The sequence below is a fragment of the Diospyros lotus genome, chromosome 15 (assembly GCF_014633365.1).
Source record: "Diospyros lotus cultivar Yz01 chromosome 15, ASM1463336v1, whole genome shotgun sequence".
Classification (NCBI taxonomy): Eukaryota; Viridiplantae; Streptophyta; class Magnoliopsida; order Ericales; family Ebenaceae; genus Diospyros; species Diospyros lotus.
In genome coordinates, this window is record NC_068352.1 from 21,918,361 (window position 1) to 21,930,885 (window position 12,525).

A 12,525-nucleotide genomic window follows, 5' to 3' on the forward strand; every position below is an offset into this window, starting at 1 on the left:
ATAAGTGCTCAACTTCCATAGAGTCTGATTTGAGGGGGAGTGTGGAAGCATATAAAGTTTTGTGATAGTATTGTTTGCTATTGCTGTTTTTGTTTTCGTGTATTTCCTGCTGTTGTTTGGTTGTTGTAGTATATTTGTTGTATTAACATTAGTGCTACTTTGCTATATTAGTTATTGTTGAGGCAGTGCCTCTTTCATGTGTAATGAGCTGCCTATTTAAGCAGCTCTTAGCTTCTTTCTCTAAGGTTAAGTATTCATTTTCTCTACCATACAATTTACGACTCCTCTCATTCTTTCTTCGCTCCTGTTTGTTTCTGTCATTTCTTTGTGCCCTAGGGTTTCCGTTTCATACCTTTGTGCTGCCTATTGGTTTTGGGAAAATTTACTGAGTGGAGGTTATTACCATGAAAATACAAGCCTATTTCCTGTGATTTATGGTTATATGTGTTTTTCGGTATTATTTTCTTAGGAATTTGAAATTTGTTATATTGCAATATTTTAGTGATTCTAATGCATAATGATATCTTACAGACATCTGCCTTGGATGGTGAAACTGACCTTAAGACAAGGGTGATACCCTCTGCTTGCATGGGAATTGATTCTGAGCTATTGCACAAAATCAAGGCTAGATTTTCTTTCCCTATTGTTGGTAAAAATTTGTCTGCATTTCACTTTTAGTTATTCTGGTGCTGATTATTTTCATTTATATATTTGTTTTGCAGGGCGTGATTGAGTGTCCTAATCCAGACAAGGATATTAGAAGATTTGATGCAAATTTGCGGTTGTTTCCTCCTTTCATTGATAATGACCTATGCCCTCTAACCATAAAAAACACACTTCTTCAATCTTGCTACTTGAGGAATACTGAATGGGCTTGTGGAGTTGCTGTATACACAGGCAAGTTCTTTATTCACAAAATGGCAATGACATAAGTATAGCTTATCTTTTATTCTCTTTTGTATGCTTGTGACTGTTGTTGCTTGTGTACAGAGATTGTGAAGCGCCCTGCCCTTACCTTGAGCATACCTTGTCCATAGGGTTTGTAGTACAGTCGTGGCTACCCATGTCCAGGAGATTGACCTGAGACGTGGGTCTGAGTATCCTATTCAGGATCTATGTTACTACTACTTTAGCATGTCGTAAGTTGACCCTTGGGTTGGGAATTAGGGACTCCATTAACTATTCTCTTGGAGTGTGCATTCCTGATCCATCATGTGTCTTGACCCAACTTCCCTAGTCTTATTTCCTTGATTTCAGTTCCCTAAACCCAACTATCAACTCTTCTTTGAACAGTTGACAGACTTGCTTTCTGTCATTTACAGTTGACTATCCATCTTTGGCAGTTGGTCTCTTAGGTTACAGAATAGTCTCACAATTGACTGTCATTTTACTCAGGATTTTTAACTCTTTGGTTTTGACAGTTGATTTACAGTTTGACTCTTCTTGTTCATAGCAGATCCATCAAGCATTCTGTCCATTCGCTTTCAACTTAATAGTTGACTGATTTCTTTTCAGTCGGCCTTTTAGGCTTGCTGGGGTCTCACAGGTGACTGACTGTTGACTGTTGTAACACCCCACTTCCTGGGGATGTCACAGCTTTGGAAAACTAGGTTTATTTATTTTTTTTTCTGACACCTAATTTTCCTAAAATAACAGCGCATAAATACAGAAAGTGGCATAGATTGAACCTAAACAATAAATATAGCCAACAAAGATACACAACATTTATTAGATCACATCAAACGGAATGTTTATTATTACATCATGAGGCTTATAAAGAAATCATGACAGTAAAAACTATTACATCTTGGATTTCCATGAGAATGTAATCATGATGGAAAATGAGCTTAAAATTTACAAAAATGCCCTTCCAAAGAGAAGGGGTTAATCATACAACTTTTATCGTCCAACGATTTTCATGCACGTGAATGCAAAATGATGTCTTATTTTCCTTGGTGTCTAGTGATACAAGGGAATATCCTTGCTAAATCATCATTTTATATAGCCCTTTATGCTAGTATTGGGGGGATTTACGCCTATCACCCACGATGACTTAGCCCCTTGTCACTAAATAACACGTAGTGCAATATGATGGATAAAAGAATGAAACATATGCATCACTGGTGATATGCCCAACATGTATGGAAAAGATAGACTTTGGGGGCAAACCATTCACCTTAAGATTTTTTTCTGCAAAATTTCCAACCGTCTCAAGAAACATGTTGGGTCTTGGACCTCGTGCTTGGGGTGTTTTTCAAGTCCAAATTCCTCCCTAGACACAAAATTATTTTTTTAAATTTTTCTCAAATTTTCCATAATTTTTTTTTCTGTTTTTCCTTACCCCTCACATTCTTGCACAAGCTAGCCATATGCATGGTCCCACGCTCCTTTCTTTTATGTATGTGTGCATTTCACATGCCTTCTTTGTATGTCTTTCTTGTTCTTTTGGTTGTCGTTCAGTCGTTAGAATCTAGAAAATTTTCCATAAACCCTTGTTTGTTTCCCTTTTTCGATCCTTCTCTTCTCCTTTCTTTGTTTCCCACTCCGTTTTCCTCTTTCTTGGCCTCATTTTCCCTGAAATCAACCCTTAAAGAACCATCTGAACCTTGACCAAAAACTTCGACAATCCCCCTATTTTTCGGCGAGACCTTAACTCACCAAATCCTCCACCAAAAAGACCCTCAGGACCTCTTGATCAAAAGCCCTCTCCTGATTTCCCTCAGCGCAACCTCAAACACCCTTAAAACTCATCTTGATTGCACCTTAAACCCTCTGCCACTCAACCCCTTTTATAGCTAAAATCACCGCCCAAATTGCCAAATCAAACCAATCAGACCCTTTCTTCATCTCCAAGGCTCAAAGGTAGCCCTATAGTGGCCTAAGGGGTGCTTGCTGCAAGTCGAACCTCTTGCATAGGTTCCATTGTTGGCAAGTCGCAATTTGGTGGTTACATCGTCCAAAATTGACCAATCTCCTTCCTTTTTCCTCCCTAAGTCACCCCCTAGGCCATGATGCCCCTAAACCCTAGCCGTTGGCTGGCCATCATTGCTGCCGGTGGAGTTGTAGGCATGACAGTGCAGTAGTTGCAAGAGTTGCACTGTTCACACTGCAATTTCCTAGAATTGCACTTCTACCCCCCCTTGATTTCATTTCTTATTTCACCTTGCTCCCTGCAGTCTTACACTTCATTTTTCAGAAATGGCATGAAGGCCCTTGTGGGTTTGGGTTTTTGAGGCTGACCCCAGAAAGTTTGGAAAAATGCCATTAATTCCTCAATACTTTGGACAAATTGCACTTTGTCCTTGAAGTTTGAAAATTCATTTCACCTGGCCCCTCCTTTGAGGATTTTTTTATTTTTATTTTTAAATGAATCCCCGATAAATTTTATTTCCTTCCAAATCATCCATTTACCCTTGATAATTGCTTAAACATTTTGGGGATTACAATTCTCACCATCAATTTTTGCCTATTTCCTTCACTCAAATGATTTTCCCATAAACTTTGCTCTGATTTCAATTCACCCCTTTACCCTACACATGCTCAATCCACTTGGCATGCATACGTTCAAGACCTAAATCATAGTAAACATTCCAGGCTAAGCATCACGCTATTCCACACACAAGCCGATTGATTTACACAAGAGTCCATAGGATACAACACATGCCACCATTTAAGTTATGTGATTCTTTATAATCCACACAACATAGTGGGTATTCAAAGTGTCCAGCTTATAAATGCTCTCATGTTACCACATGTTTTAATAACAAAGCAACCACATGCTACAAAACATGTCTTCAGTCTTCAAGACATGATAGCACTTCCCCAACCCCCAACAACCCTTCCTTGTTTCCTAGGTCCACCCTAGTCTAGAATGATATCATGCACACGGCATGATTCCTCTAGGACCACTACTCTATAAGGGCATATATGGCATGCATGCACACAGCCATTGCACAAGCACACACAACATGATACCAGCTTCTTTCCACATTTTTTTCTCGGGTGTACCCTAGGTTTAAGCCTTATACTCATCATCCTTAGCCAACATCATTCCATACTGCACAAGGGGCCATAGGCATGCCCTTGGCAATATCGTTATTTACAGTACAAGGTGCAAGTGGCTCAGACTTCGGCAACATTACTAACACAACATAAGGGGCACTAGACTTACCCTAGACATTCTATCACTTCACATGACACAAGTAGGCTCACCCTTGGCAATCAACTAACACAACATAAGGGGCACTAGACTTACCCTAGACATTCTATCACTTCACATGACACAAGTAGGCTCACCCTTGGCAATCATTATTCTGCAAGGCACATGGGGAGCGTTGACTGCATAGCCATTAATCCTCACATGCAACATAGTAACATTTCCATGCATCTCTACCAATGCACATGAGAGTCATGCTAACATGCTGCCACAAATAGTTAAATGTGCATATGCCATGCAGCATGCCACACGAGAAAGCCATAATAGCACCTTACCTCAACCAATGCAAATGAGAACTCAGCTTTATTCCTCTGCTATTCCTTCATTCCAGCAAAACCCCCAACTTCCTCAGCCTTTTTTCCTCTCTTCCTCTTTTCTTCCCCTCCATTTTTTACTCCCTCATGTGTGATTCTCTCTCTACCTTGTGGAGAGCTTCTCTCTTTTGTTGCTGGATCCCAGAACAAGTGAATTGAAGTTCTATTTATAGGGAGACCAAGCAGTTGAAGGTGTTGTTCGCATCTTTTGCAGCTACCTTTCACTTCTTGGTGGCCCTTCCTGGTTTGACACTTAGCCTCCTTTTGCAACAACAAGGATATGTGTCACGACCCTAGAATACGGGAACGAATTTTGTTGTGGGTTGGTTAGAAGTATTTGGCTATTGCTTTGTTGTTGTGAATTAGTTAGAGACACTGATGGTTGCCCTGTTTGTTGGGCTTTTAGTTACTATAATTGAAGAACAGCTAGGAACACCTATAAAGGGGTTAGCTATAAGAAGATGGGCATCGAAGAAACGAAATATGCAATCTTTTCCCTCAACTTCTTTGATCTCTTTCTCTTTCTCTATTCTTTTTGTAATTCCTCATCTTTCAGTCTAATTCCTCCTCAATTTTTTCCAAATTTCCTATTCAAACCCTAGGATCGTGTCAAGTGGTATCAAAGCCAACGATTCTTGGTTGTGGTTCTGACTAATTCCAGTTGTGATTCCTATGATTTCCGGCTACGAAATCCAGTAGCATATCCAACAAAACGAGCTAGGTTGTCTTCAGAAGCTGAGCGAGGGCGATTTCGAGAAGCCGTAACGGAGGCGATAGTCGCTTGCGAATCGGAAGCCACCCATCCTTGGAAGTGGATCAAAGCTTGGCCAGTGTAGCGACTTCTGGGCATTTAATAGGCTAGCAAATTGGAATCGACCGAGCTAGGATTTCAGGCGACTCCAAAGAACGCAAACGAATTTTGACAATCTTGGTTCAGAATTGAACGCAATGTGGGGTGTGGGTCGAGTCGTTGTCAACCTGTGAATTTGGCACTTTTTGTTTAGATTTGGAGGTGAATCAGAGTAAAGCGACTCCTGGGTCAAATCTTGGAGGCGAAGCAGGAGGTAGTCTCGCGGCTATGAATTTTGCTAATTCTCGATTCAGATTTGAGGATTGTGTCACTCTCGAATTAAATTTTGTAAGTGAAATAGGAGGTGATTCTCGGTTGTGTTTTCTAATGCTCCTTGAAGGTTAATTCCCGATTGTTCATAGGTTGTTACTTCTTGATGATTCTCGATTGTGTTTTCTAATGCTCCTTGAAGGTTAATTCTCGATTGTTCATAGGTTGTTACTTCTTGATGATTCTCGGCTGTGTTGGAAATTTCAATAGCTGATTTTGGCCATTGGATAGTGATTGGGCAAGACGAACAAAACAAAGCTGGTGAACTCAGGTGAGCTATCACGAAGGAAGCTACAACAATTCCAGTTGTGACAAAGGCGAACTAGGTTTGCAGAATTCAGGTGTCGGTGAATTTAGGTTGCTCACGTTATGAGGCAGTTTTAGTGAAGTTAATTTAGCAGGCGAAGCATAATCAAATCGATTATCAAGAAGGCTATTTCAGAGGCAAATTTTCAAAGGAATTGGTCTGTGGACATAGAGTACAGGTTTGAGACGGAATTTGCTAAATTCAATCTAAGGATGGATGACTTACTGGATTTGATGTCACAGGTCTTTCAAGTTGGAATACCAGCGAATCTTTATTCAAGATCCACTGCAGAACAGATCCCAGTAGGAGTTGGAATCTGTCATAGGACCTCTAGTTTGTAAGAAGTGGATGAACTACCTAAAAAGGATTGGATTGGAACCAAGAGTTGCAACGAAGAATTCAATAACCTAACACAAGAAGATTGTCTATCAGATTATAAGGCAAGATTTGAGGAATTGAAAGTGCTGATGCTCAATTCCCATCTGATCTTGAATGAGTCTTACTTTGTGTTGAAATTCATTAATGGTCTTAACGATGCGCTAAGGCCTAGTGTGAAAATGTTTTGTTGTACCACGGTGGAACAAGCGAAGGAGAAGGCGAGGCTGCAAGAATTGGCATTGGAAGCCATTTACAGAAATCATGGGCTATCGCCGAAAAGTTATCTTAAGAGTAGCTTGGAAGTTTGTGACGGACCACATGTAGCTAAAGGAGTCTTGATGGAACAATCCGGACCAGAACAATTTTACAATGGCTCTAAGGAAGTTGATATTGAAGCTGATGAGCGTGGACAGGCAACCTATGAGGACTCAGACCAAAGAAAAAAGTTGGAGGCTAAGGGCAAGAATGGTTATGAGGAAGCTGATTCTAAGAGTATTGCTTCTTTCCCTTTGGTTTTGGAAAAAATCGAGGAGTCTTAGATTAAGATAATTCTAGTCGAAGAAAATTTCCTGGTTGTTTTGAGCAATTTTGATCTCGGGTAATATGGCAATATTGCTGTAATGTCACCTGGTGTAGCCCAGATTCAGAAGATGAAGGAAGAGAAGGTTGTTGCCATTTGGTTTGGGAGTTTTGACATTGTGGAAGGGAGCCTTGACATGGTGATCCGTGAGGTCTACCTTTTATTTCTGCAAGGGAAGCAAAAGCAAAGGAACAGAAGAGCGAAGAGGAAGAGGCCTAGAAGGAGAAAGAAAGAAAGAAGAATCAATCAGCTGGCAAGGATTGGATGAATGGTAGAGCCAATAGCTGTGAGTTCTTGGGGACAAGAACTCTCTCAAGGAGGGGGGAAATTGTCATGACTCTAGGATATGTTAAGGATAATTGTGTAATTGGGGCTGCTTATTGTTGTGGGTTGGTTAGAAGTATTTGGCTGTTGCTCTGTTGTTGTGAATTAGTTAGAGACATTGGCGGTTGCCCTGTTTGTTGGGCTTTCAGTTACTATAACTGAAGAACAGCTAGGAACACCTATAAAGGGGTTAGATTTAAGAAGATGGGCATCGAAGAAATGAAAGATGGAATCTTTTCCCTCCTCTGATCTCTCTCTCTCTCTCTTTCTCTATTCTTTCTGTAATTCTTCCCCAATTCTTGCTGTAATTCCTCCTCTTTCAGTCTAATTCCCCTCAGTTTCTTCCAAATTTCCTATTCAAACCCTAGGATCGTCTGAATATGCTTAAGCAATCATCTAGAGGGCTCTCTATGCTCATCCTGAGCTCTTCCATACTCCAGCTAACTGTGAGGATAAGTGAGTCCTACTTGTTGAGCTTTAATCCCGCAAGTAGCGATTAATTGCCATTTCCACAAATCTTAACAAAATTTATCAAATCATATAATTAGAATCCTCTCATTAAGTCTTAGAACATATCCAAAGTAAAGTTGATTAATCCTTCATTTAATCCCTCAAAATTAAGCTTAACATCAACTGCTTACTTCAACTTTTCACCTCTTTTAGTAGTTGATTTGATACAACAGTTGACTGGCTCATTGATTGTTGGTCGCAACACAATATTTGATCAAAAAATCAATCTCCAAGCTGCAGTCAACTGATGATCACCTGTTAGGTTTCCCAGTGCAGTCAACCTCAAAGTCAACATATGGTTGATTGTTGGCTCCTATGCACCACTTCGCTCCCTACAGTCGACCCACCTGTTGATTGTGGCTGACTCCCAATCCTTCCATTGTCATCATCATCATCATCATCTTCTTCCTCTCTCTCTCTCTCTCTCTCTCTCTCTATTCAACCAGTGTAAGGGTTGTTACAGATCACACCCCTTTGACTCCCCTTGGTATCTTACTTTAGACTTTTATAAGATAGATACTTTGTTTATTTTGTTTTATGCACAGGTTCTTGCAGATCGCACCCCTTTCATTATCATGCATGAACTTTTCTGTTTTTGTTTACTTTGTTTCTTCATTTGAGCTTGTTATGGATTGTATTTGTCTCGAGTAGTTAATGGGTGATGCAGTGCGACAAACAATAAGAGATGAGAGATCGAGGAAGGAGGGAGCAATGCTTATTTTGGGAGTCTTGTGGTACCAATTTGTAAGCTGTTTGCTTGTCCACGAAGTTGTGAATCTGTAATTGATGAGATATTTTTTCATGTAAAAGAAAAGAAAAGATAACATTTTGTAAATTTTGTTAAATATATAGGATTACTTAATTTAAAACTGTGAGATTCAAACTTGTGGTGAACTCCTTATAAAAAAAGAACCAAGCTGATCCATTCATTAGATAATTAATTTATGCAAACTTAATAGTCTTTTTATGCAAAAGATTTAAAAGCTGTATAGTCACGAGAGTGAAGGAAGAAGGAAAATTGGTTCGTGTTAAGACCTACATAATCAGTGAGTCAACTATGATTAAATCCCATTTGACAATTGGCAGTAAGGATCTACCGCAAATGTGCAAGGAAGGACGATTGTAGAATTTCTTTATTGGGATAGTCTGGTAGAAATTTGTCTGTTCAAACATGCCAAGAAGAGATGAGATTCAGCAAGGCAAAAAGAGATGATATCCTAGTTACTTTTTTCCATGTTATGATTGCTTCTGAATAAGTGAACTGTCAACACTGAGCACTGTTTGTCACATAAAACTAATCAATTTCTTTTTATAGTTGCTTCTAAATGAGTGAACTATCTACACTGAGCATTGTATGTCCATGACACATAAAATTGTTCTTTGATCCTGGCAAATAAAAGAAAAATGGATATAGTATAACACATATTCATATTTCCTACACATTTTTTAGTATGTAAATGCCTGTTTACACCCAGCTCAAAATCTATTATTCCTGAATTTGTTGCAAAATCTATCCTTCTTGCAGCGTCCTGAATTTTTAGATTTCAAGTCTTGATGTTGTCTCGGTCAACATAGCTATATGCTTGCTGATTTGTATAGGTTAACTTATTCCTGGTTACAATTATTCTTATGCTAGGGAATGAAACTAAGCTGGGTATGAGCAGGGGTATACCTGAAACGAAGCTTACAGCTATGGATGCAATGATCGACAAACTAACAGGAGCGATATTTATATTCCAGTTAGTGGTTGTTATTGTTCTAGGACTAGCTGGAAATGTTTGGAAGGATACAGAAGCAAGAAAGGTTTGTGTCTGTTTTTGGATTTTGTTAAATATTGATTTATATTTCGTTTTATGAAATTTATGCCTTCATAGTCTATGTGGCTCTCCATCACTGAATCATCTAGCTTACCAAGATCTCATGTACTCATATTCTGTGTTTTATTAATCAACAAGAAAAAAAAATCCTTTTGGTGCTTGCTTACATTCTGGTAATAGAGGGAATCTCATAGTCAATGCTTGCATGAATCAAGTGTCCTGGTTGCTGCTTCTAGAAAAAGCTTTGTAGTTAATGCTCTTTACTCTTAAACCAATCCCCAACAGGGCATGACAAAGTAGCATTGTTGTGTGAATCGGCTTGTTAATGCCTTCACTCTTAAATCAATTCCCTTAAGTTTCTTATTGATGTTCAGTTTGTTCCCATGTGTCAAGTTTCCTTTTTAATTATTTTCAGACCACATCTATGGTTGCTACTTTCACTTATTTTCATCCACTTTTGAATCTGCTAGCACTTACTGCTTTGGGATTATGTGAATGACCTATATAAATATATATATATTTTTTTTTTTGGATCCAATTTGGACTTTGCACATCCTTTTAAGATATGATCCCCAAGGGGATGCACCTAGACCTTCCTTAAGTTCCCTGTGTCTATGCCGTAGGATCAATGGAAATGGAATAATTTCTTTTGATCTCTAAATACCTTTACTCTTTGTGTTTTTCCCTTTCAATTATGGTGGAGGGGTTGGCCTTGTTGGTTGGCAGTGATGGATATTTCAATACACCTGATCACTTTTCTATCAGTATATTTCTTATCATGCATGTTCCCTTATTCTATGTTTCAACTGTAGCATACTGTTAAACAGTTGCGCTTTTGGTGTAAATAATTGTCCTTTCATATGAGATTCTAATCCTTTTACATATTATTATTTCTAGTTTTCCGTTTTCCTTTTCCCTTCTGTCTGTTCTTTGTTATTCTTTTGTTGTATTTATCATGATAACTGATCAAGTAGTCACAATTGAACCACAAGAAGTAAAATTCTTGGTGAGTCATGCACTATGTTTTTCTGTTCTGCAAACATTTTCCTTTGATTTCTCGCAATTCTAATGTTCTTCAGTATGCCAAATTTTACTGTAAAGAAAAAGAGCTCCTTTATCCCTCGCAGGAATGTGAATGTTACCATCTACATCATGGGTGGATTTGTCATTGCTTTTGTAATTCATTTAAAATTTTAGATGTTTTTTCTTCCTGTATATGTCACTGAGATCTTGCCATTTTCATTGTTTCTGCTTGCTAATTGCTGCTACTTGTTGTTTTGGTTGAAGTATTAGTATTTTGAAGTAGTTTCTTAAATCCTATTTGGTATATTGTTTTGTTTATCGTAGGAAATTTCATGCTTGTCTTACTTTCCAAATTCAAAAAGTGTAATTACCACTTTCCTGCATTACTCTTTTGTTTGAATACAAAATGCATTCTCAAAGTTTATCTGTGGTAAGACAAAAGGTATTGTTGATTTCTGGAACTGTGTGCATGGTTGCCAATCTGAATACATAAAAGAAGGATAGAAAGGGTAATCCTTACTTCTTTAATTGTATTCTGTTTATATTTTTCTTAACTTGTATATCTACCTTCTTGGATTTTATTTGTAGCAATGGTATGTTCAGTATCCAAATGAAGGTCCATGGTACGAATTCTTGATCATCCCTCTGAGGTTTGAGCTTCTTTGTTCCATCATGATACCCATTTCTATAAAGGTACACATTCAATGCTGCCTTTTTATGCCCCCTTCAATGTTATTAATGTAGTTAGATGTGATTTTATTTGTATGTAAATCATTGGATGTGATGACCTGTGGTAAAAGCATAAACTGTCGAGTAGTCCTTGCTAGGTAAGACAAAGGAAATAATATATAAACACTAGTAGACTGTGAGCTACTGTTACATGGACTGTCCTATTCACCTTGGATAACTTGTGACATTGTACATGAAAGAGTTAGGGTACGGGGTATGTGTCCACCCTTAACTAAATTGGATACTTAGATATTCTAATATTTTAATGGTATTTCAAGAAAGTAAAACTCATATTAGATGGGGAAAAATTTAAAGGCTCTTGTGTGGACCAGAGATAAATCTCATTTTCTTTCAAAGTTTTATTTAATTTCAAGTATTTTTATAGACATTAACATCATCTTATTTTTCAAGGATCACAATGTGATTTCAATGTGCTGATTTTATTAGCTTGAAAACAAAATTGTTTTGGAAATATGGGGAGCTGTAAAAAGATTGAAAAATGTGTGGAAAATATTAGAAATAGAAATTGAGTTTGTTATTTTTTCATACAAGCTCAATAATTAAACAACATATCAAGTTTTAATCTTACTATGTGGGTTCACCTATATGAGTTGTAGCTCGATAGTCATTTTCATTTGGGGCATTGGCATTTGGTTTGATGGCACAACCTGCCATTATCCTTTCATCTATAGCTTTATATTCTGTAAGGCCCTTATTATTCATATCATACCTAGTCTCACACCAAGTTTTTCTTAGTCTTCCTCTACCTCTTCCACTAGATACTTGTTTCATTCCATCCATTCTCTTCAAAGGACTCTCTATTGGTCTTCTTCTCATATGATCAAACTATTGTAGTTGTGTCTCATACATCTTATTTTTAATAGGTGCCACTCCGATTTTATTATGAATAACCTCATTTTTGATTTTATGTTTTCTTCAATGGCTTGCACATCCATCTTAACATTCTCATATTCGTTATGCTCATATTTTGCATATGTTAGTGCTTTACTACCCAACATGCCATGGCTTACAATGAAGCTTCTATAGCTGTTTTATAAAATTTTCCTTTCAACTTTAATTAAATCTTACAATCACATAAGATGTTGGATCCACTTTTCCATTTTAACCATCTCGCTTCAATTCTATAGGTAAAATCCTCTTTAATCTAGTAATTAAACAATTAAATATTTTTGAGGTCTGTACATCT

The 12,525-nt window shown here is 37.9% G+C and overlaps 1 protein-coding gene across 6 annotated transcripts in view; it reads left to right on the forward strand.

Moving 5' to 3' along the window:
• LOC127792106 (phospholipid-transporting ATPase 2) overlaps positions 1–12,525 on the forward strand; it is a 143,592-nt gene that overhangs the window by 63,146 nt on the left and 67,921 nt on the right. For all 6 annotated transcript variants that reach the window (XR_008021079.1, XR_008021080.1, XR_008021081.1 and 3 more), the window contains exons 5-8: positions 532–624; positions 723–897; positions 9,386–9,552; positions 11,178–11,282. Coding sequence is in view for 3 of the 6 variants with exons in the window: in XM_052322461.1 (XP_052178421.1) it covers positions 532–624; positions 723–897; positions 9,386–9,552; positions 11,178–11,282 (540 nt within the window). In the remaining 3 variants the exon portion in view is untranslated. The remainder of the gene's footprint in view (positions 1–531; positions 625–722; positions 898–9,385; positions 9,553–11,177; positions 11,283–12,525) is intronic.